Source organism: Musa acuminata, chromosome BXJ3-6, assembly GCF_036884655.1.
Source record: "Musa acuminata AAA Group cultivar baxijiao chromosome BXJ3-6, Cavendish_Baxijiao_AAA, whole genome shotgun sequence".
Taxonomy (NCBI): Eukaryota; Viridiplantae; Streptophyta; class Magnoliopsida; order Zingiberales; family Musaceae; genus Musa; species Musa acuminata.
Window position 1 is genome coordinate 6,085,806 of NC_088354.1, and position 18,802 is coordinate 6,104,607.

The 18,802-nt window shown below is 45.7% G+C and overlaps 6 protein-coding genes across 7 annotated transcripts; 5 read left to right on the plus strand and 1 right to left on the minus strand.

Annotated features, from left to right (window-relative positions):
* Positions 1-1,878: 1,878 nt before the first annotated feature.
* On the plus strand, positions 1,879-3,761 carry LOC103987185 (protein BYPASS1-LIKE). The gene has a single exon (XM_009405411.3). The coding sequence runs from the start codon at positions 2,322-2,324 to the stop codon at positions 3,477-3,479; it is 1,158 nt and encodes a 385-aa protein (XP_009403686.2). The 5' UTR covers positions 1,879-2,321; the 3' UTR covers positions 3,480-3,761.
* Positions 3,762-4,034: 273 nt separating this feature from the next.
* On the plus strand, positions 4,035-5,801 carry LOC135639811 (monooxygenase 2-like). The gene is made up of 5 exons (XM_065153738.1): positions 4,035-4,363; positions 4,456-4,518; positions 4,588-4,759; positions 4,833-5,061; positions 5,152-5,801. The coding sequence occupies exons 1-5, from the start codon at positions 4,140-4,142 to the stop codon at positions 5,679-5,681; spliced, it is 1,218 nt and encodes a 405-aa protein (XP_065009810.1). The 5' UTR covers positions 4,035-4,139; the 3' UTR covers positions 5,682-5,801.
* Positions 5,802-6,514: 713 nt separating this feature from the next.
* On the plus strand, positions 6,515-8,729 carry LOC135641587 (exocyst complex component EXO70C1-like). Its single transcript, XM_065157064.1, has one exon. It carries the CDS (start codon positions 6,642-6,644, stop codon positions 8,727-8,729), a length of 2,088 nt encoding a protein of 695 aa, XP_065013136.1. The 5' UTR covers positions 6,515-6,641.
* A 688-nt stretch (positions 8,730-9,417) lies between these two features.
* Positions 9,418-10,061, minus strand: LOC135639601 (protein RALF-like 34). Its single transcript, XM_065153438.1, has one exon. The coding sequence runs from the start codon at positions 10,023-10,025 to the stop codon at positions 9,639-9,641; it is 387 nt and encodes a 128-aa protein (XP_065009510.1). The 5' UTR covers positions 10,026-10,061; the 3' UTR covers positions 9,418-9,638.
* Positions 10,062-10,623: 562 nt separating this feature from the next.
* LOC135641588 (ubiquitin-fold modifier 1-like) lies at positions 10,624-13,033 on the plus strand. Its single transcript, XM_065157066.1, has 4 exons — positions 10,624-10,764; positions 10,878-10,975; positions 11,750-11,782; positions 12,796-13,033. Exons 1-4 carry the CDS (start codon positions 10,676-10,678, stop codon positions 12,873-12,875), a joined length of 300 nt encoding a protein of 99 aa, XP_065013138.1. The 5' UTR covers positions 10,624-10,675; the 3' UTR covers positions 12,876-13,033.
* Positions 13,034-13,975: 942 nt separating this feature from the next.
* LOC103987189 (F-box protein 7) lies at positions 13,976-18,772 on the plus strand. 2 transcript variants are annotated; one of them, XM_009405417.3, is made up of 11 exons: positions 13,976-14,156; positions 15,037-15,123; positions 15,305-15,417; positions 15,802-15,918; positions 16,004-16,100; positions 16,812-16,885; positions 17,154-17,207; positions 17,295-17,393; positions 17,544-17,602; positions 17,750-17,960; positions 18,482-18,772. In XM_009405417.3, exons 1-11 carry the CDS (start codon positions 14,147-14,149, stop codon positions 18,539-18,541), a joined length of 981 nt encoding a protein of 326 aa, XP_009403692.2. In that variant the 5' UTR covers positions 13,976-14,146; the 3' UTR covers positions 18,542-18,772. The 2 variants fall into 2 exon arrangements, with proteins under 2 accessions (XP_009403692.2, XP_009403691.2); XM_009405416.3 differs by lacking the exon at positions 13,976-14,156 and having other exon boundaries at positions 15,006-15,123.
* The last annotated feature ends 30 nt before the right edge of the window (positions 18,773-18,802 follow it).

Genomic DNA, 18,802 nt, shown 5'->3' on the forward strand with positions numbered 1-18,802 from the left:
ACGGGTTTCAACAGCAGCGGCCACTGCGGAGGGGGACGTTTTCCTCAACGTGATCGAATCGAGCGGCCAGATCCGAAGTGGGACGTCGATCGTGGCCGTCGGCGTCGAAGATAGTGGCTGGCTTCGGTTTGGCTGTCCTTGTTAGAATTTACCAGCTTCTTCATCTTCTTCGTATGGTCCTGATCCTAGTACGGTGCTGCTGTTGAACAGCATCGACTTGTCCGCGACATGGCCGCCAGATTCGCATCACGCAGCTCCGACAACAGCTCAGGTGCCCCTCCCCCAACCTTCTGGTCTCAGAGTCAAGCATCAATGATGAAGCACCTCCAACAAGACGACTGACAACATGAAGACGATGATCACATATACAATTCGGGAAGGTTAAAGACGACATGATCCATGTGCTTGGGTGGCGCATGAGACCCAATTCGACATGATCCATGTGCTTGGGTGGCGTATGAGACCCAATTCCAAAAGGTGCGATGTGTTTGATTCTGCTGGGCTGGTGGTGCGTCGAGGTTGCAGCAAGGAGTTATCTCCATTACTTTCACCTGCTTGTTTCTAATCTTGGCAACCCTTGCTGCTAAATATCCAGTGGCACTGAGAGAGTAGTCGTTTTGGAGCACATCGGCCACCATGATTGGAGTTCTTCTTCATGCCCAACACTGCTGTCCAAGGAAAAAGAAAGAAGCATGAAGAAGAGTTAGAAAGAGAGACAGCTCAAGTCATGCGAGATATCACCACATGCAGCTGTTATCGTCATCGATACTATTACTACAATGGCAACAACAAGTGATATGGGCTTTGTAGCACCCACATTAGCTGACATGCGTGCACCGGAGATGATCTTCTCATTTCTCTTTCTGAATCCTTCCACAGCTTACAGGTGGATGCATTAACCAAGACAGTGCTGCCAAGATTTTTTTTCTTATCAACTTAGTAATGCAGATCACAGAAATTCCACAACAGATGAATCTGAGATACTAAATATTCAGCAGATGTATTATATACACTACTTTTCTCCATGAGCTTGACTCTATAATTCACTAATATAGCAGACAAATTAAAAGCATTGATTCAGTTAGAACCTTCAGATGAAGGGACAAAATGGTTTAAACCTATAAAATCTATATATTTTTTGGATTCTGATGAACACTCATCAGCGCTATTCACATTCAACCCATTCTCCATTTCGCTACTCAACAAGGACGAGGCATGAAGACAAGTGCAAGAAGAGAAGGAAGATGAGAGAGAGAGAGAGAGAGAGAGATTAAAGGCATTCGGGCCGGGCTTGGGATTTGCAGATCAAAAAGCTGGGTTAGCCATCATAGATTGTCTGCAATGAACAGTAGAGGACGAAGAGAGGAAGAACATCTTCTTGGATGAATCTCTTCTCTTCTCTCTCTCTCTCTCTCTCTCTCTAATGAGCATCACTCATCACCGACGCAAGATCGGACAGTCAACGGCGAACGAATCTATCTTTAATTAGCCATTACAACGACTAAATATATCGTCGTAGGAGCCCCCACAAATAAGGCCGAATCAGAAAATGGATAGCGGAAGGGGTCAGTTCAAATACGAGCGGAAGCACTTCTGTCTTCCTTCCGACGATGACGTGGACGATCCGCTGACCTCTCGTCCTGTGGGACGCAACCCATCGGGGCCCACTCTCACCTCATCGGTTAAGTCGTCCCCCCAACGTTGTCGTGGTCACCGATTCTTACTTCGCATCGCCCGGGGTACCGATTGAATTGTCCACTATGCCCTTCGATGGTGCCCTACGTCGAGCAAAAGGGTCTGGAGTATTTTAGTCAAATCACATCTTTCCCGATGACCAGGACTCCGTCCGTTCCGCCCAACGCGTGCGACGAGTCCCGCGAAGATAACGTATGCGACGATATCTCAGCCGTTAAATGGCATTACTTCGAATCACAGCGGTCTGTTTCCAATAACGACGCCCGTTAAGGGTGGCGGTCTACAGTTAACGTGGCTGAACCGTGTCGCGCCCGTGTCGAGTGTCACGGGAGACCCTTCTCTATGCGGTTAATTAACTCCTATTTAACCGACCATTAAGGAATTAAGCACGATTAAGAAGGAATAATCTTGTGGTTGTTACCCGAGGACGAGACGATCCCTTTGCCCACGGCGATCCAACAAAACTAGGGTTTCGAGCATCCGCCATTGGAAGACCTTTGAATCGACTTCCCTTCCTTGCCTCCGATCTCTCTCTTTCCCCGCGTTTCGGCCTTCTAATTTGATCACATTCGTTGGTCGTTTTGATTATTTTGGCTTCGGTTTTGGGGGGATTCGACGGTGCGACGATGCCCCCTGCCGACCTGCAAGGCTCATCGGCTCCTTTCGCTTTCGGCGCCCTCTCTATCCTGAGCTTCCGGCGCGACCAGCCACTGATGGACGCCTACTTCCACGGCCACGACGCCGGCGGAGAGCAAAGGGAGCTTGTCGCCTTCCAGCGCCAGATCGCCGACCTCTTCCAGGACCTGGCGTCCGGGGATGACGACGTCCTCTCTATTTCCTGGGTGCGGCGGCTCCTCGACACCTTCCTCATGTGCCAGGAGGAGTTCCGCATGATCCTCTTCGGATACCGTTGCCCTTCGGACCCTGTCGACCGCCTCGTATCCGATTTCTTCGACCGCGCCGTGAAGGCGCTTGACATCTGCAACGCCGTGCGCGATGGCATCGAGCAGATCCGGCACTGGCGAATGCACCTCGAGATCGTGCTGGAGGCCCTCGGACCGCAGCAACGGCCCCTCGGCGAGGGACATCTCCGCCGGGCCAAGAAGGCACTAATCGAACTCGCCATCCTCATGCTCGACGACAAGGACGCCGGCTCGGTCCTCTCCCACCGCAACCTCTCCTTCGGCCGCAACGGAGGCTCGTCATCTTCCTCGTCGAACGACCGCAGCGCCCACTTCCGCTCCCGCTCCTGGAGCATCTCGCGGTCCTGGTCCGCGGCGCGGCAGCTGCAGGCCATCGGGAGCAACATGGCCGCGCCTCGAGGCCACGAGGTCATCGCCGTGCCGGTGTACACGATGAGCTCGGTGCTCCTCTTCGTGATGTGGGCACTCGTGGCCGCCATCCCGTGCCAGGATCGCGGTCTCCAGGTCCACTTCTCCATCCCGCGCAGCTTCCCGTGGGCGGCCCCGATCACGTCGCTCCACGAGAGGATCATGGAGGAGTCCAAGAAGAAGGACAGGAAGAACTCCGTCGGGCTGTTGAAGGAGATTCACCACATCGAGGAATGCGTGCACCACCTGCTGGACCTGATGGACGCCGTCGGGTTCCCGATGGCGGAGGACACGGAGGCAGAGCTCAGGCAGGGGGTGCAGGAGCTGGCCCAAGTCTGCGAGGCTCTGAAGGACGGCCTCGATCCCCTGGAGCGCCAGCTCAGGGAAGTATTCCTTCGGATCGTACGAAGCCGCAGCGAGCGGGTGGATGGCACACTGAACGATGCCGAATGAGATCATCACGTCGAGATCTCCTCTGAAGTGGAACTATTATAGGTGTGGATTCCAAGCTGCATGTGGAAACAGAAGAAGCGCATGCCTTCTTCTTCCTGCAAACAAATTGCTGCTGGTAGTGCTGTTGAAATTACCAACTTACGTTCTGTAAAATAGAAAAAGGTCGAATTTTGTGATCATGATGACGCTGTTATGTTATATTATAGTGTCTACGGTGTACATTTTTTTTTGGTTCATCCAAATCTACTACCATTCTCGGACATAATGCATCAAAATTTTCTATTCTCTGGGCGATGAATCGATGTTTGGTATGAAGGCTCAAAATTTGGCTGACTTATATTTCCATAGAATTCTTGCACGGGCATTACAATCGGTCAACAAAAGGGTACATTTCTTGGATCAGCACTTGCGTCTCCGCAAACATCGATTCACTAGCAGAAGCTTCGTGATTCCGAGGAGAGAGTGATGTGGAAGAGTCTGGGAAGAAGAAAAACATCTTACGTTGTGTTCAAAGGTTCTAGTCAAGATCAGCCTGCGGAAACTTATGTTGAATCCCCAGGAGACGTAGCCCAGTGGTGATCGACTTCCTTCCTCGGACACACATACATAACCAGGCCGTACGGCATCGTCAGCTGCACCAGGTTTCGATACTCTCTAGTGATGGAGGAAGAGCAGCATGAGGTGGTGATCGTGGGAGCTGGAATCGCGGGGCTGGCGACGGCGGTGGCGCTCAAGATCGTGGGCCTGCAGACCCTGGTCCTGGAAAGGTCCCCTGAGCTCCGCGCCACCGGAGCGGCCATAGGGCTGTCCTCCAACGCTTGGCGCGCGCTCGATGTCCTCGGCGTCGCCCACAAGCTCCTTCCCTCCTGTCCTACCGTCCCAAAGTATGCCTCGGCTTCTTCTGTTCATGTTATTTCTCCGAACACCTTCAGCGCTACTAACATGTGATGACCGTGCATTGTCACTGCTTTCCCAGAACGGTTGTCACAGACCTCCCCACCGGATCAATTCAAGCGGTGCCCTTCACCCGGTCGCAGAGGTACTCGTTTCTTACCACCGTTAAGCTTGAAGCAGATCGACCTGAAGGTGTTGTGCGTTGAACTCACAGGGGTGACACGGCAACTCGAATAGTGCACCGGAAGGATCTGTTAGAGACGCTTGCTGAGGAGCTGAAACCGGGAACCATAAGGTTCTCGTCAAAGATAACCTCCATTGATCAAGACGCGTCGTCGTCTGTCACGGCCGTGCACTTGGATGACGGATCCGTCGTCAAAGCCAAAGTATATGCGTCGACTCTGTTACTGCACTTGAATGATCTCAGTCACATGATACGATCTCGTGATCGATGTGCAGGTGCTGATCGGCTGTGACGGTGTGCACTCGGTGGTGGCGCGGTGGCTGGGGCTCAGTGAGCCGGTTCATTCCGGTCGGTCGGCCGTCCGAGGCCTTGCGGTGTTTCCTGAAGGCCATGGGCTCAAGAACGGAGCCGCGCAGTACGTTATTGATGACAAGAGGGCTGGGTTTGCTCCTCTTAACAGCAACGACCTTTACTGGTTCATCACCCACCCCTCCACTGCAAGAGGCAACCCTCTCTCTCTCTCTCTCTCTCTCTCTCTCTCTCTCTCTCTCTCTCTCTCTCTCTCTCTCTCTGATTCTTCACGAACTCATGCAGAGAAAGAGATAGAAAGAGACCCCGAGCTGATCCTGGCGGAAGTGACGGAGAAGCTTGCCGTCGACTTTCCACCCGAGTTCCAAATGGTGGTGCGCCACGTCGACCTCGCCACCCTGAGCTGGGCACCGCTGGTCTTCCGACTCCCGTGGGACGTCCTGCTGGGCCGGATCCACAAGGGGTGCGTGACGGTCGCCGGCGACGCCATGCACCCGATGACGCCGGACCTCGCGCAGGGCGGGTGCACAGCGCTGGAGGACGCCATCGTGCTCGCGCGGAACCTCGCCGGGGCACGGTCCCGGGGCCAGCTCGCCGCGGGGCTGGAGAGTTACGTGCGGGAGCGGCGGTGGCGCGCCACGTGGCTGATCGCCGCGTCCTACCTTTCCGGGTGGGTGCAGCAGGGAGGAAACGCCGGAGTGTGGCGATCGTCGGTCGAGTGGTTCCGGCGTAACATCTACTACAAGTTTCTCCATTCCAGGATCTTCTTCGCCGTCCATCAATACGACTGTGGGGATTTGCTGCCAGCGGAGTAGCAGACCCTTGCCGTCGACGTTACGATGATGGAGCTGTTGCTCCTATCAATTTGCTCTCTGTTGACTAATAACATCATAGCTTTGTGATGTACAAATAAGGATGGCTTCATTCATTCACCACTCACTGTCTCTTTGTGAAATGCCATGCACTTGATCATGGTCATGATAACTATTCATTTTGAGATAATTAGATATTTTGTTTGTGTAAATATAAGGCCGCAATGGTGCATCAAATGCACCATTGATAACTATTCATTTTACAAATTCTCATATTTTTATCTTAAAAAAAATTATGATAAAAGATTCTAAGATTTGTTTGAATAAAAAAATAATTAAGAATTGATTACTAAAAGAACTAATAACTTAAATTAGTAAAAAGAATGCTGTAAAGCTAAATTTACACATTACAAATATTAATGAAAATGCTTTGCAAAGTCAACGCAAAAAAAAAAGTAGGGTCCAGAATCATATCCCCCTGAAAAAAGCAGGGCAGCCACTTCTTGTTCTTTATGACATAAAACAAGTCTATCTATAATTATCTACTAAACTAACCATTGGTTAATATACTTTGAGACCATCCTTAATCCTATTGTTTATTCCCACATGCATACCAACAGACACGTCTAAACCATGGCTGCTATATTTACGTGGCTCCAACTTTTGCCGTGTGTAGAGACAACCAAAGGAGACTTAGTCCAATTAGCTTAATTTGCCCTCTCTCTCTCTTTCTGTCTCTCGTGCAATTAATGACCATTTCAAACCTCCATCACACTTCCTCCTCGGTTTCCGCCACCCTTTTCTTGTCCCTCCTCTGCTTGGGTTCATCGTTGACACCCTCTGTTTTCCTCCTTTTCCTCTCTCTGCACCACCCTTCTCTCTTCTACTTTGCCTCTTGTTAGTTTTAATCTTCTTTTTGGTTCTTGAGACGAAGAACACATCAAATAGGAGAGGTGGCCATTGATGGAGGGAAATCAACCTCGTCTTCCCCAGAAGTCCAGCAGCTTCACCGCCAGTCGCGATGAGAAGCATCACGAGATCGACCGCAACCTCTCCCTGGGATCCTTAAAGCTGGAGCAGTATGGGAAGAGAGTGACGCATGGTGTGGACACGATAGAAGAGGAGGAAACCGAGGAGAAGCCCATAGCAGGCAATGCTGAGGAGCCGCGAGCCAGCTTCTTCTTCATCTCCGAGAACATCGATGTATTCCTCACCGTTCTTCTCTCTGTTGAAGAAGACGGCCGAGATGAGAGCCGCGAGCCGCCGGACATCCCTGAACCCACCGTCGAACGGTTCGTCACTTTGTTGGAGAAGGAGATCGGTAGGTACGAAAGCGGCGAGGCTAAATGGTGCTCCGACAACGACGAATTCCCTCTTCTTGATGCGATCGGCAGGGTGTCGAAGCTGACGGTGGCGGTGACGAGGTTCTCGTCGGACACCAGGTATAACCAGGCGATGAACCGAGCCGGCGGCGTTCTCCACCACGCCATGTGCTTCCTCGAAGACGAGTTCCACTCATTGCTTCAAGATCCCAGAGCAAAGCATGATGCCGGCAGCATTAGCTTGAAGGCCAAGCGGCAGCCGTCGTTTAGCCTCAATCACGATCCCGACCGCAGTGTGCGGCCCTCGTCGGAGTCCATTTCCGGCGAGTCTCGGCCGCCGTATCCACCGGAGACCGTGGAGAGGCTGCACGGGATCGCGGACGCCATGATCTCCGCCGGGTATGACATCGAGTGCTGTCAGTTGTTCGCCATCGCTCGGCACAATGCCTTCGAGGCGGGTTTGCCGAGCCTCGGCTTCGACAAGGTCAGCATCGAAGACGTGCTCAAGAGGGCTTGGGATTCGTTGCAAAGCGAGATCGCGACGTGGATCAAGGCCTTCCGCCACACCATCACGGCTTCCTTCGCCGCAGAGCGCGACCTCTGCGAGGCCGTGTTCGCCGGTCACCCCGCCGTCTCCGATCGCCTGTTTCGCCGCTTCGCCCGTGGCGCCACCGTCCAGCTCATCACCTTCGCGGAGGCCGTCTCCATGACCAAACGCTCGGCCGAGAAGCTCTTTAAAGTGCTCGACATCTACGAGGCCTTGCGCGACGTGACGCCGGCCGTGGACGCCCTGCTACCGGAGGGGGCCGAGCAGGACGAGTCCTCCATTATCGCGGACCCCAAGGCGGAGATCGCCTCGGTGCGGTGTCGTCTTGGGGAGGCCGCCGTCGGCATCTTCTGCGAGCTTGAGAGCTCGATAAAGGCCGACAGCAGCAAGACCCCTGTGCCGGGCGGCGCAGTCCACCCTCTCACTCGCTACGTCATGAACTATCTTAAGTACGCCTGCGAGTACAAGAACACGTTGGAGCAGGTCTTCAAAGAGCACAAACATTCTGAGAAGACATCATCCTGTGCGGCGGACGGCGAGGCTGCTCGGGGAGGCGGCAATGGCCGGAACGGTAGCAACGGCGAGGGCCATAATCCATTCGCAGCTCAATTAATGGAGGCGATGAACTTGCTGCACTCGAACCTGGAGTCGAAATCAAGGCTCTACAAGGATCAAGCGCTGTGCAACATCTTCCTGATGAACAACGGGAGGTACATCGCGAAGAAGGTCAAGGGGTCGCCAGAGATCCATCAGCTGCTGGGGGAGACGTGGTACCGGAAGCGGTCGTCGGAGTTGCGGCAGTACCACAAGAATTACCAGCGGGAGACGTGGTCGAGGGTGCTGGCCTGCCTGCGAGACGATGGACTGCAGGCCAAGGGTAGCGTCGCGAAGCCGGTGCTCAAGGAGCGGTTCAAGAGCTTCAACGCCATGATCGAGGAGACCCACAAGGCACAGAGCTCGTGGGTGGTGAGCGACGAGCAGCTGCAGTCGGAGCTGAGGGTGTCGGTGTCGGCAGTGGTGGTGCCCGCCTACCGCTCCTTCCTGGGCAGGTTCTCGCAGTACCTCGACCCGGGGCGGCAGACCGAGAAGTACATCAAGTTCGGCCCGGATGACCTCGAGACCTTGATCGACGAGCTCTTCGACGGCAACCCTTCTTCCACCGCAAGCAAGAGGAGGCCATGATTGGGGGGGTGGGGGGGGGGGGGGTGGCGAGATTCTCAAACTACCCAACCTTAATTTTCGTGCTACTGTTCGTCTTCCTTATTGCCTAAACAACTCTGTTAGAGTTAGATACTGCCACCCCATGTAATCTAAATCTTTAACAAATCGAAAGCAACTTCAGTCAATTAGATTTTAAAGAATCAAGAACTACTTCATTGAATTTAAGATGTAAATGTAGATTTCGATCGTCTGGTAATAGAGGAACAGATTCCAGAAAGCCAATTGTTCATGTAGCCGCATCATGAGAATAGGGAGATCTATATGCACTGTAATCATGTGAGGAAATATAGCATGGACTGCAGTGATTGCAATCACGAGTGATGTTTAGGATCTCAACCCAGTTCACGGGCTACCATGCAAGAACTAGACAATGCAAACACCAAAAACAAAAGGACAAGAACAGTCTCCATGTTCAAAACTTTAGCTTTCTGCAGTGTATTGTTTCAGTAGCCCATGCCTACATCATAATGTCATTCCAGATCTATCAAACACGGCACAAGCTTTACCAAAATGGAGTCAGAATCCACTAAAGATCATAGTCAGGTCAGGATGATCTCCACATGAATCCGTACCGTCTCCCATTAACTTTCAAGGAAAATAGCGCTGACAGATTAACAGATCTAACAAGCAGGAAGAGTAAGAAATAGCATAAGAACAACAGCCATTTCATAATCTCCAAAGATCAACTGCATATTTATCAGGTACCAGAGTCCTCGAGCCATACAGCCAAATCTACCAAGACACATACACACATATATGTAGTTGGATGATACACATTGCCGTCGCAGCAATGCAGCTAGAAGAGAGGGTTGGCATTAAAGCAGACACACATGTAGAGATGCAGAAACCTTTCAGTAAACAGCATCACGATCACCTCCTGCAGCGGGTGATGACCTCGCAGTTCCTGGAGTAAGGGTGGACGGGTCCCCTGGCCCTGTAGCAGTTGTGGGTGTAGTAGGACCGCCCGGAGCGGGGCGGGCAGGGGACGCGGTTGGCCGAGAGCGCGGCGTAGGAGATGTAGTAGCGCATCCGGTGCCAGAAGAGTGACCTCCTCGCGTCCTTGCTGACTTCGTCCTCTCCGATGCCTTCGCCGTAGAACTCCTCCGCCTCCTCCTGGGGAGCGAAGGGGAAGGAGGAAGGCCAGTCCATGGCTTCTCTCATGAGGCTCAGCCCGGCGTCCTCCGCCTGGGCTTCGACCATAGCGGCCGCTGCATTGGCGAGCAGGAAGGTCAGGACGAGAAGCTTGCACAGAGCCATTGTTGGAGCAATGAATCAAAGCGTGGTGTGGTCTTCTTTTTGTGGTGAGCCTGTGAGTGACACACAGCGGCCTCGTGGAGCAGTGCATCAAGACAGCTGGATTTGGCAGAGGTGAGTGGATCGCATGTTTGGGATCAACGGGTTTGCTTTTCCTCTAGTGGTGGATGACTTGGGGGCCCTTTGCAGGAGAAAACGGGATCCCAGTCGTTAGTCATGTTGGTGTCTGAGCTGTAGTAGGGGATCGGGATGGGACCTGAGAACCGCGGCCTCCGAAGGTGGCCCCGATTCCGGGCAGTGAATGCTACTAAATATTAATGCCCAACAGCATCATAAAATCGTACATTTACCCACGCCATCTACTTAGAGTGACAGTGTACGGACCCACTGGTCGTAAGCTATGGGCCCCAAGTGTCTTCCCAAATCATGATAAGGGTAAATGATAGGAATGTATCTATTACCGAAGTAAAAACCGTCACATGAAATGAGAATATAAAAATTTGACGTGGATCGAATCATAACGATTTGTTTAGAACGGTTTCGGTATACCCATTATAACGGGTCGAAGACATCATATATCGGCCGATGCCCCGTTTCGTATCGTACATCTTGCGCTCGCGCCTCGTTGGGATTCCTCCGTGGCAGCGTGAGAGATGGCAGCGGCAGGAAGTGGTGGTGCAGGCGGAGGAAAGGTCTCGTTTAAGGTGATCTTGACCTCCGATCCGAAGCTGCCCTTCAAAGTGTAAGTCCTCCTTTCTCTTTCCGCCTACCGTCTCTCTCTCTCTCTCTCCCCTGCGATTTCTAGGGTTTCGTACGCCTTAGTTAATTTGCTTGAATCTTTTGTGCTGATCCCAGTTTCAGCGTCCCGGAGGCGGCACCCTTTACCGCTGTGCTAAAATTTGCTGCGGAGGAGTTCAAGGTCCCACCTCAGACCAGCGCGATCATTACCAATGGTATAGTTCTACCCTTTCTAGCTTGTGATTCTAATCTACCGCGCATGAGAAGGAAAAGATGAGACTTGGGGCCCTTTTTTTTTTTTTTTTTTTTGAGAATTATTCGATTTGGAACCTTTTTTGGGTTAATTCGTCTATATATTTTAAGGGTGATTTGCCCTCTATGCAGAATTAGACTTATTTTAAAGTTCTACCCTTTTCTTTCATCCCAAAACAATGGGTTAAAATGGTTAAGTTGAAGTTGCTAATGGTACTATCATTATACATAGGACTGATCAGGATGTTACATAACATAACTCAGATCAAATCATATCATGATGTATGTGAGACGAAGCCACTAATCGTGGTATTACAAACTATTCTAGTTAAAAGCTTGACGTCCTCGTCAAGATCCGATGAAGGGTCATCGGACTAATGTTGTCAATGGAGGGAAGGCAAACAGAATTGCTTAGCAAGTGAGTTTCATTATTTAATGAATCTTCCACTTAGCTCATCTCTTTTTTATGCCTAAGATGGAGAACGCTTCACAATTCAATGAAGCTTCCACTTATTTAATGGGATAATTGACCTTTCAATTTTGTTTAACCTCAAACCATTAGCTAAAATGCTTTAGTTAAAATTGTTAATAGTACACCAGTCAGACCCTTATAAGTCAATCTTAGTCTTAGTCATTTTCGATATGGGATTAATCGTCATGTTACATGTAATTTGTTTTGCATTGGATTTATCTGTTCGGAGTACTTGAAAGTCTTGACCTTTTCCTCCTCTTTGCAGATGGCGTGGGTATCAACCCGCAGCAAAGTGCTGGTATGTTATTGCCATCCTTGTGTACCCTTACCTGTCAATATCTCAATTTTCCTGTGACACTTATGTTTTGGTTAATCTAAGTTGGAAGTTATCATGTCAATTTTTTTGTTGCAATCACAATTTGAGCTTCTCATGTATCAATGTTTTACTCAGCTATCTTTCATTATCATGAGATCCCTTTTGAAACCTTTTAGTGGCTTTGATTTGATGCAAGTTTGGTATAGAGATGGAATGATAGTCTTTGCTCAATAATTTGCAGCCTTTTAATTCATTTGTGAAAGAATGTTTGACTAAGACTCATTAAAGGTTCATGCCATTAAGATTTTCAAGTGTGTTCATTCTCCTAGTTACTCTTGGTTTTTACTGTCTTGATTAATGGAATGCTATTTAGATAATCATAACCATATTCTTCAAAATTGGGTGACCAAGGGGCTATTTATATTTTTCGTGAACAGGCGAATTAGGATCCTAGTAATCACCAGTTCAAAATATATTTGTAACTATTTGCTGGATCTAGATAGTTCTCATACATATTATTTAAAGTTAGTTAACTTCCCTTCAACGCATAAGGAGACATTTTAAGATATTTTGAACAAACCTGCAGGAATTAGTTTACTGAATATTGCTAAATAGGAAGCGTCAATTTTATTTTCTATGTTTAAGTTGTCCTGATCAGTATAGAAATGAGGCAATGCAACTGTTGAACTTGTGCAATACCTGGGATGATGTATCTGTTTTGGCAACAATGTCTTTTGCTTCATGTCAAGTATTTCATGGTATTGGCAAAAAACAACTCGTACACGTATGCAGATAAATGGTTCTCTTTATTACATATAAGCATGTGAAGATTTCAGAACAACCAATCGGCACATAGAGTGGTCTCTTTTATATATAAAGCTTGTATCAATGCATTGATCTGTATGGCGATGATGATATGGCCAATTATTCTTTGTCTTCCTCTGAAACTTGATGTCATTTGCTGATTTATATAAGAAATGTATGTGCATATGCAGGCAATGTGTTTCTGAAGCATGGCTCAGAGTTGCGTCTCATACCTCGTGACAGAGTTGGTGGAAGCTTATTGGATGTTTAGTGCTACCATTTCCAGAGCTATTGGGTTTTATGTTTGCCATTATGTTTATTAGCTTTCTCTCTGAACTTGTTATTCTACCTCGCATGATAAGATAAATAACATCGATTATCACATTTTACATGATCCTAATAAATTCAACTGTTACCCTGTTTGTTCAATCGAGAATGCAAGTGAATATTCATTGCACTTGTTCTATGCTGTCAAAACATCATGTGCAAGGATATCTTTCTTGTGGTCATCAGTTGAACATGATAGTTATTCTCGAAGCACCGACACGTCAATTCCTGTGCAGGTACTTGTTTGACTTTTGGGATGACCATGATACACAAGTAGTGTGGATTAGAACATTCCATGTCCATATTTTTTATTGGTGGGAAGGAAGAGATGAGAACAGTCATCAACAGTGTGATTCCCAGGACGTATTTAGTACCTCAGATATACAGACATGCACATCAAATACCTCATAAATAATAATAATAATAAAGAAAGTTCGAATACAATAAATTTGATTTTACAAAATTGGCCTAACTCGACTTATTTTGTATGTCTTTGAGTAATTTAAATTTGATGAGAAATTTTTTTAATAAAAGGTAAAAAAAAATATATTTACATCCTATGTCATTTCAGTTTTACTGTAGAAGATGTTTGTATCTCACTCGTCGTAAAAGATTACATTAGAGATTTGCCCCTATAGTTAAGTCCATGCATACTCGTAGAGAATACATCATTTTTGACCCCAGAGATTTTTTCTTTTTATCATCTCCAGCGTAAGTATTGATTGAATTTTACGTGTCAAATTTTGATTGGCTGAAATTAATAGCAGTAGTATCATCCGTCTTTATCTGGTTGAGGTGTCTTTCTTTTTCTTCATATCGGATCGGACTTTTTGGGATCGAGGTCCAACACTTAACCTCGACATGGATCGGGTTATTTTTCCGGATTAACCTGGGTCCGTTTACACCTGTGGCCACCAACTCATTGATTTGCAGGGCGGAGATTAAGAGTCGTAATTGAATTTGCGGCTGTGATAACGCCCGTCGTTAATTACTTCGGTACTCCGCACCTTCTGGAGATTCCAAGGACGCGATATAATCAGAGAATCAGAAACGTCCGTCTCGAATCGGGCGGTAGCGATCCCGACTACATCTTTGTTTCCGCGGTCATTCTCGGGAGGAGAGGGCGGAGTGTCTGACTCCGTAGCTTGGTTTCCTCTCTCTCTCTCCTCGTCTCGTTCTTGGACCTCGAAACCCTAGCGATCGCCGATACCAACAATGGCCTCAGGTAGATTCTCATATACGAATTTTCTTCCTATTTGACGCTTTTAAGTACTCGTCGATGGGTTCCCTGTCGGCCGGTTTGTGATCGAATCGAGATCTTTCGTTTCCGCAGATGAATGGCTTGTAACGTTTTTCTTTCTTTTGTATTATCATGCTTTTATAGTTTCGGAATTTGACTGGCGTTTCTGCGGCGAGGTGAATTCTGGCTCAAACTTGGAAAATTTTCGTTTGTTTGATTCGATGTTATTCTTTTGTGGGTCAAAATGGAGTTTGTTTTTCTGGGTATGGATTCTCTCTACAAAGAAGATGATTTTGATCTTGCAATCATGTGGTTTTTTGTGTTGTCTTTTAGATTATTTTTGTGACGTAAAAACATGAAGATCGTCTGGGTGATTTCGTGATTTTTTTTCCTTTTTTTGATTGAATCATGAAATCGATGCATCTTCTGGTTTACTATGATGTCTTGTTGAGCTCTCTTTGTGCTTCGTGTTTTATCTGGCTATTCTTTATTTCAGTAAGGCTCCTTGTGCTTTGGAAGTATTCATAAGCATTTTTAATTGTTGTCCTAGAAATTGAAGGACAGCAAATTTCAACATATATCTTGTACTTCCAAGTTCAAGGTGTGGAAGCAAAACAAATGATGATAAGTTCATTTTATTGCTTATGAGAAAAATAATCTGACGTTATTGAGGAACCAACTCTATGCTGCTAAGTGACACCCTTAGAATGAAGTGATGGAGCCTTATTTTTGTCTATCTTTGTCGCTCTTGAAAATTGTTCTAATCATATGAGCATTTAACTTATATCTTTGAAGAGTTACATTGTTTTTGTGGAAGTCATTGTTTGTTACTTCTCTACTGAATTTATGATGCATTTTTCTGCAGATGTTTCCATCCCAGTTCCTTCAGAATTTGGCACATTCTCTCGTCTGAGGACCATGCAATTTGTTGGAACAGAGAGACCTTGGCTAAGTAAGTTCAGCGTCTAGTTCTTACTGCAGGTCCAACCCTTGTAGTTGTTCCATGGTGTTTCCAATGGCACTTAAATTTATGTTATCATTAGCTTTGAATATTTTATTAATTTAAGTTTGTATTATATTGGAATGTATATTTCTTTTTGAATTGGTTTCATGTTCTTGGTTCTCTTAATCAGATCTATATGGGAATAGGGTCCGACCTGTTGCTCCCTTTGGAAGTGTCAGCAGTACACCTTTCACTGATCCTTCTCTGATACATCGATGTTTGCCAGATGAGTTGCTCTTGGAGGTACTGTTTTGTTTCCATCTGTATTGCACAAAATATATCAAGGCATGCTGCTTGAATTCATTCTTTGTTTTTCTCTTTGGTCGACAAGATGTTCAAGTAGCAAGGCCAGAATCAGAGGTCATTGCAGTAACTTATTAATACACCGAAGAACCATAATATATTGTCTATACATCATAGAATGCAGAAACTCAAAACGTCTTTTTGTAACATTTTATTTCACTTGAATTTTTATTTGTTTCATAGGTATGGTAGGTTTTCTATCACATTCTGACCTTTTTGTCACTTCTTTCCAAGCTCATAATTAGCTCTCATCTCTCAAACAATTGCTTGAACTCGTGTCATGAAAATAATAATACTGAATTGCATATGGATGGTTGTAATTAGGTTTTCTCAAGAATGAATCCCTACACTTTAGGGAGGGCGGCCTGCGTTTGTCGCAAATGGAGGTACGCTATTCGGAATCCCAACTTGTGGCGCAATGCATGCCTGAAAATTTGGCAGGTACTTGTAATTTTCAGAAATAGTTGATAGCTGTTTTTTTTTGTGAATGATTTTGTCACTGATTCATATAAACCTGCTTATGAAGGCTTCTGGAGTGGAGACAAACTACAGAATTGTCCAGTCTCTCTATGATGGTTCTTGGAGGAAAATGTGGGTCTGGAGACCAAGGATTCGAAATGATGGTAATGCTTCAACATTTTACCATGAACATGTGACCATAATCATACTTATAGACTGTGGTTGCTTATAGTTGCATTGATGTACTGTGATAAATCTTATTTTATTAATAAACATTAAACAGTTCAAAATAAGTACGTATGTAAATATGTTTGTGGACTGTGATCCTGATATCTGTACATTGTTGACTCTACAAATTGCCAGTTTTGTCTATGATTTCGTAGTGACTCATCTGGCCAGTGGCAATTTGTGAATTTGCTGTGTTGTATAAGTAGAAGTGCCCACCTTTTCTGCATACAATCTTTTCCCCATCCATATGGATGGGGCTCTTGTCACGATTCATGAACTAATCAAAAAACAAAATACTGCTTTATCTATGGTTTATTCTTTTTCATCTATATAAAACATCAACAGTGTCAATCTGGTCCATTGTAATGTATCATACCTCATCATGCCTTTTACAGACTCGTAGGTGCATTAAATTCTTGAAAAGTGACTTCTTTTACCATAAAAAGTTATTTCATTTCCCATAAAACCTTCAACAGAAACTGCATGTTCATTTCCTTTTTTGCAATGTTAAGAAAATTTTCAGCTTCGTTTGTATGGCTTTTTTCATCATTTAAAATTTTAAATATCTCCTAATCTGTTCAAATTCAGTTTTTAGGTATATCATTTTTGGGGTTCAGAAAGTTTTACAAGTTTCCTTATATTATCAGGTCTCTACGTTAGCCGGAATACCTACATTCGTACAGGGGTTGCAGAGTGGAAAGTTACAAATCCTGTCCATGTGGTATGTTTTTTTCTGAACCTTTTATGATATGTGATTGTATTTATACACATCATCTTAATGGCTCCTTTGGAGGCACCAAAATGAATCAATTTCAATTGTTGCTTACAAAGTACTGACATGCTTTTTAGGATTTTTTTCCTTTTACACAATGAATTTTAAATGTTTACTGGTGCAGGAATCTTTATGTTCAAAAAGCATGGTTCGTAGATTGTGTTTATTTTTAGGAACTTTATGTTCTGTTTCTCAACTATTTTATTATTCTCTGCAGGTTTGTTACTACCGTTACTTGAGATTTTATCCAAGTGGGAAGTTCCTCTACAAGGTTTTAATTCTGAACTGTAACAAGGAATGATGAACTATATTCATGATATGATTGTCATGCTATGAATAATTTGTTCTTGACTAATAGATCTCTTCACAAAAAGTTAAAGACGTGGTTAAATGCATGAATCGTGCATCTAAAGCTGACTGTGTCTTCAAAGGTGACTATATCTTAACTGAAGATCAGGTTAGTTTTATTTTAACTGAAGCTTACACTTTGGTGCATATCCTCTAAATCTGTCATTATTGGATGTTTCTTGGTGACCTTTTCTTTCTTTGCAATAATTTGCTATCTGGTTGCTTTATGTATATCACTTTGTTATTTGACTTTTTGTAGGTAGAAACTGCTCTCTTATACCCAGGCTTGCGTTATACTTTGCTGAGAATGCGACTTAGGTACTACAATGAAGTTGTTTTTATTGAAGTTTAGCAATGAGTAATTTCCTTGATTAAAAGCCAGTATTAAACAGTTTCTCCTCCTCAAACCAAAAGGTTTCCCTCCTTCAAGTTGAAGGTATTATCTACTTCTTTGGCTTTCTGTAGGCTCAGAGGTACAACTCTAGGGGCAAACAATCGGCTAGATGTCTTGAAGCTTGTTACAACTGGTGTAAATGAAAGTGAAGTAAGAAACCATGGAGATGACATGCTTGGAATCGTGGAAGGTTGGGAAGAGGATGAGACACATGATCCAGATGTGCCTGCTATATCCCACGGAAGGGGTTTGACACCGTTTGTGTTTGTTTCATTTGAAGAGGTATTCTTTCTTGCAAATTCTGCAGTTTATGATAAAGCACTCAGATGTTGCAGTAGGTGCTTCTTGTATTTTATTTCTGCTGTAAAGTTTTATTGTCATGATAGTTTCTGTTTGCATGCTTTATCTTGGGAACTATGTTGACTAGTAACAAGTTATTTTCATGTTATTATTGCGCAACATGTCGTGTCAGTTTTAAAGTTGCATAAACAAGGTCGAAAGTCCTAATTCGAATGATGAATCTTTGAATTTGATACTATGTTTCTACTAAGAACCAAGACCAAGATTCTTGATTTTGCAGCCAATCTGTCCATTCATCAAAATGCCATTCTGTGATTATTGTGCTATGTCCTGACTGTATGGACATCTTAATTTATTCCGAGTTTGCATGTTGTCTTGTCATGCCAGGCAAATTTAGCACAGTAACATTTCTCTATAATATCTGTGCTCTTTCTTCCTCTGAAGTTGTCTAATATGTTGCAAATAGTGTTGAACTAACAAATCGTCTACACCGCATGTCACAGGCTGAAACGTCGGTGTTGAATCTTCCTGTGGACAAGATGGATTACTTCGTACCTGGCTAGCATTCAGATACTGCTATGTGCATACTACTACTACATATTGCCTTTTGCTATTCATCATTTGTGGTTTCCATGTTGTTGGTCCTTTTTGTTTGTAAGTCAGCCTCTACTCCATAACATCGGATTACTATTTCCTTGGATTGATTAGGCTGCTTTTAACTTTGGGTGATGGACTTTTGTTGGAGACAGTAATATGATGAATAGAAATATGTTGTAAATAGGTTGTGGTCACAACTATCGACTTGGGGCCTTTACAATCTCTCC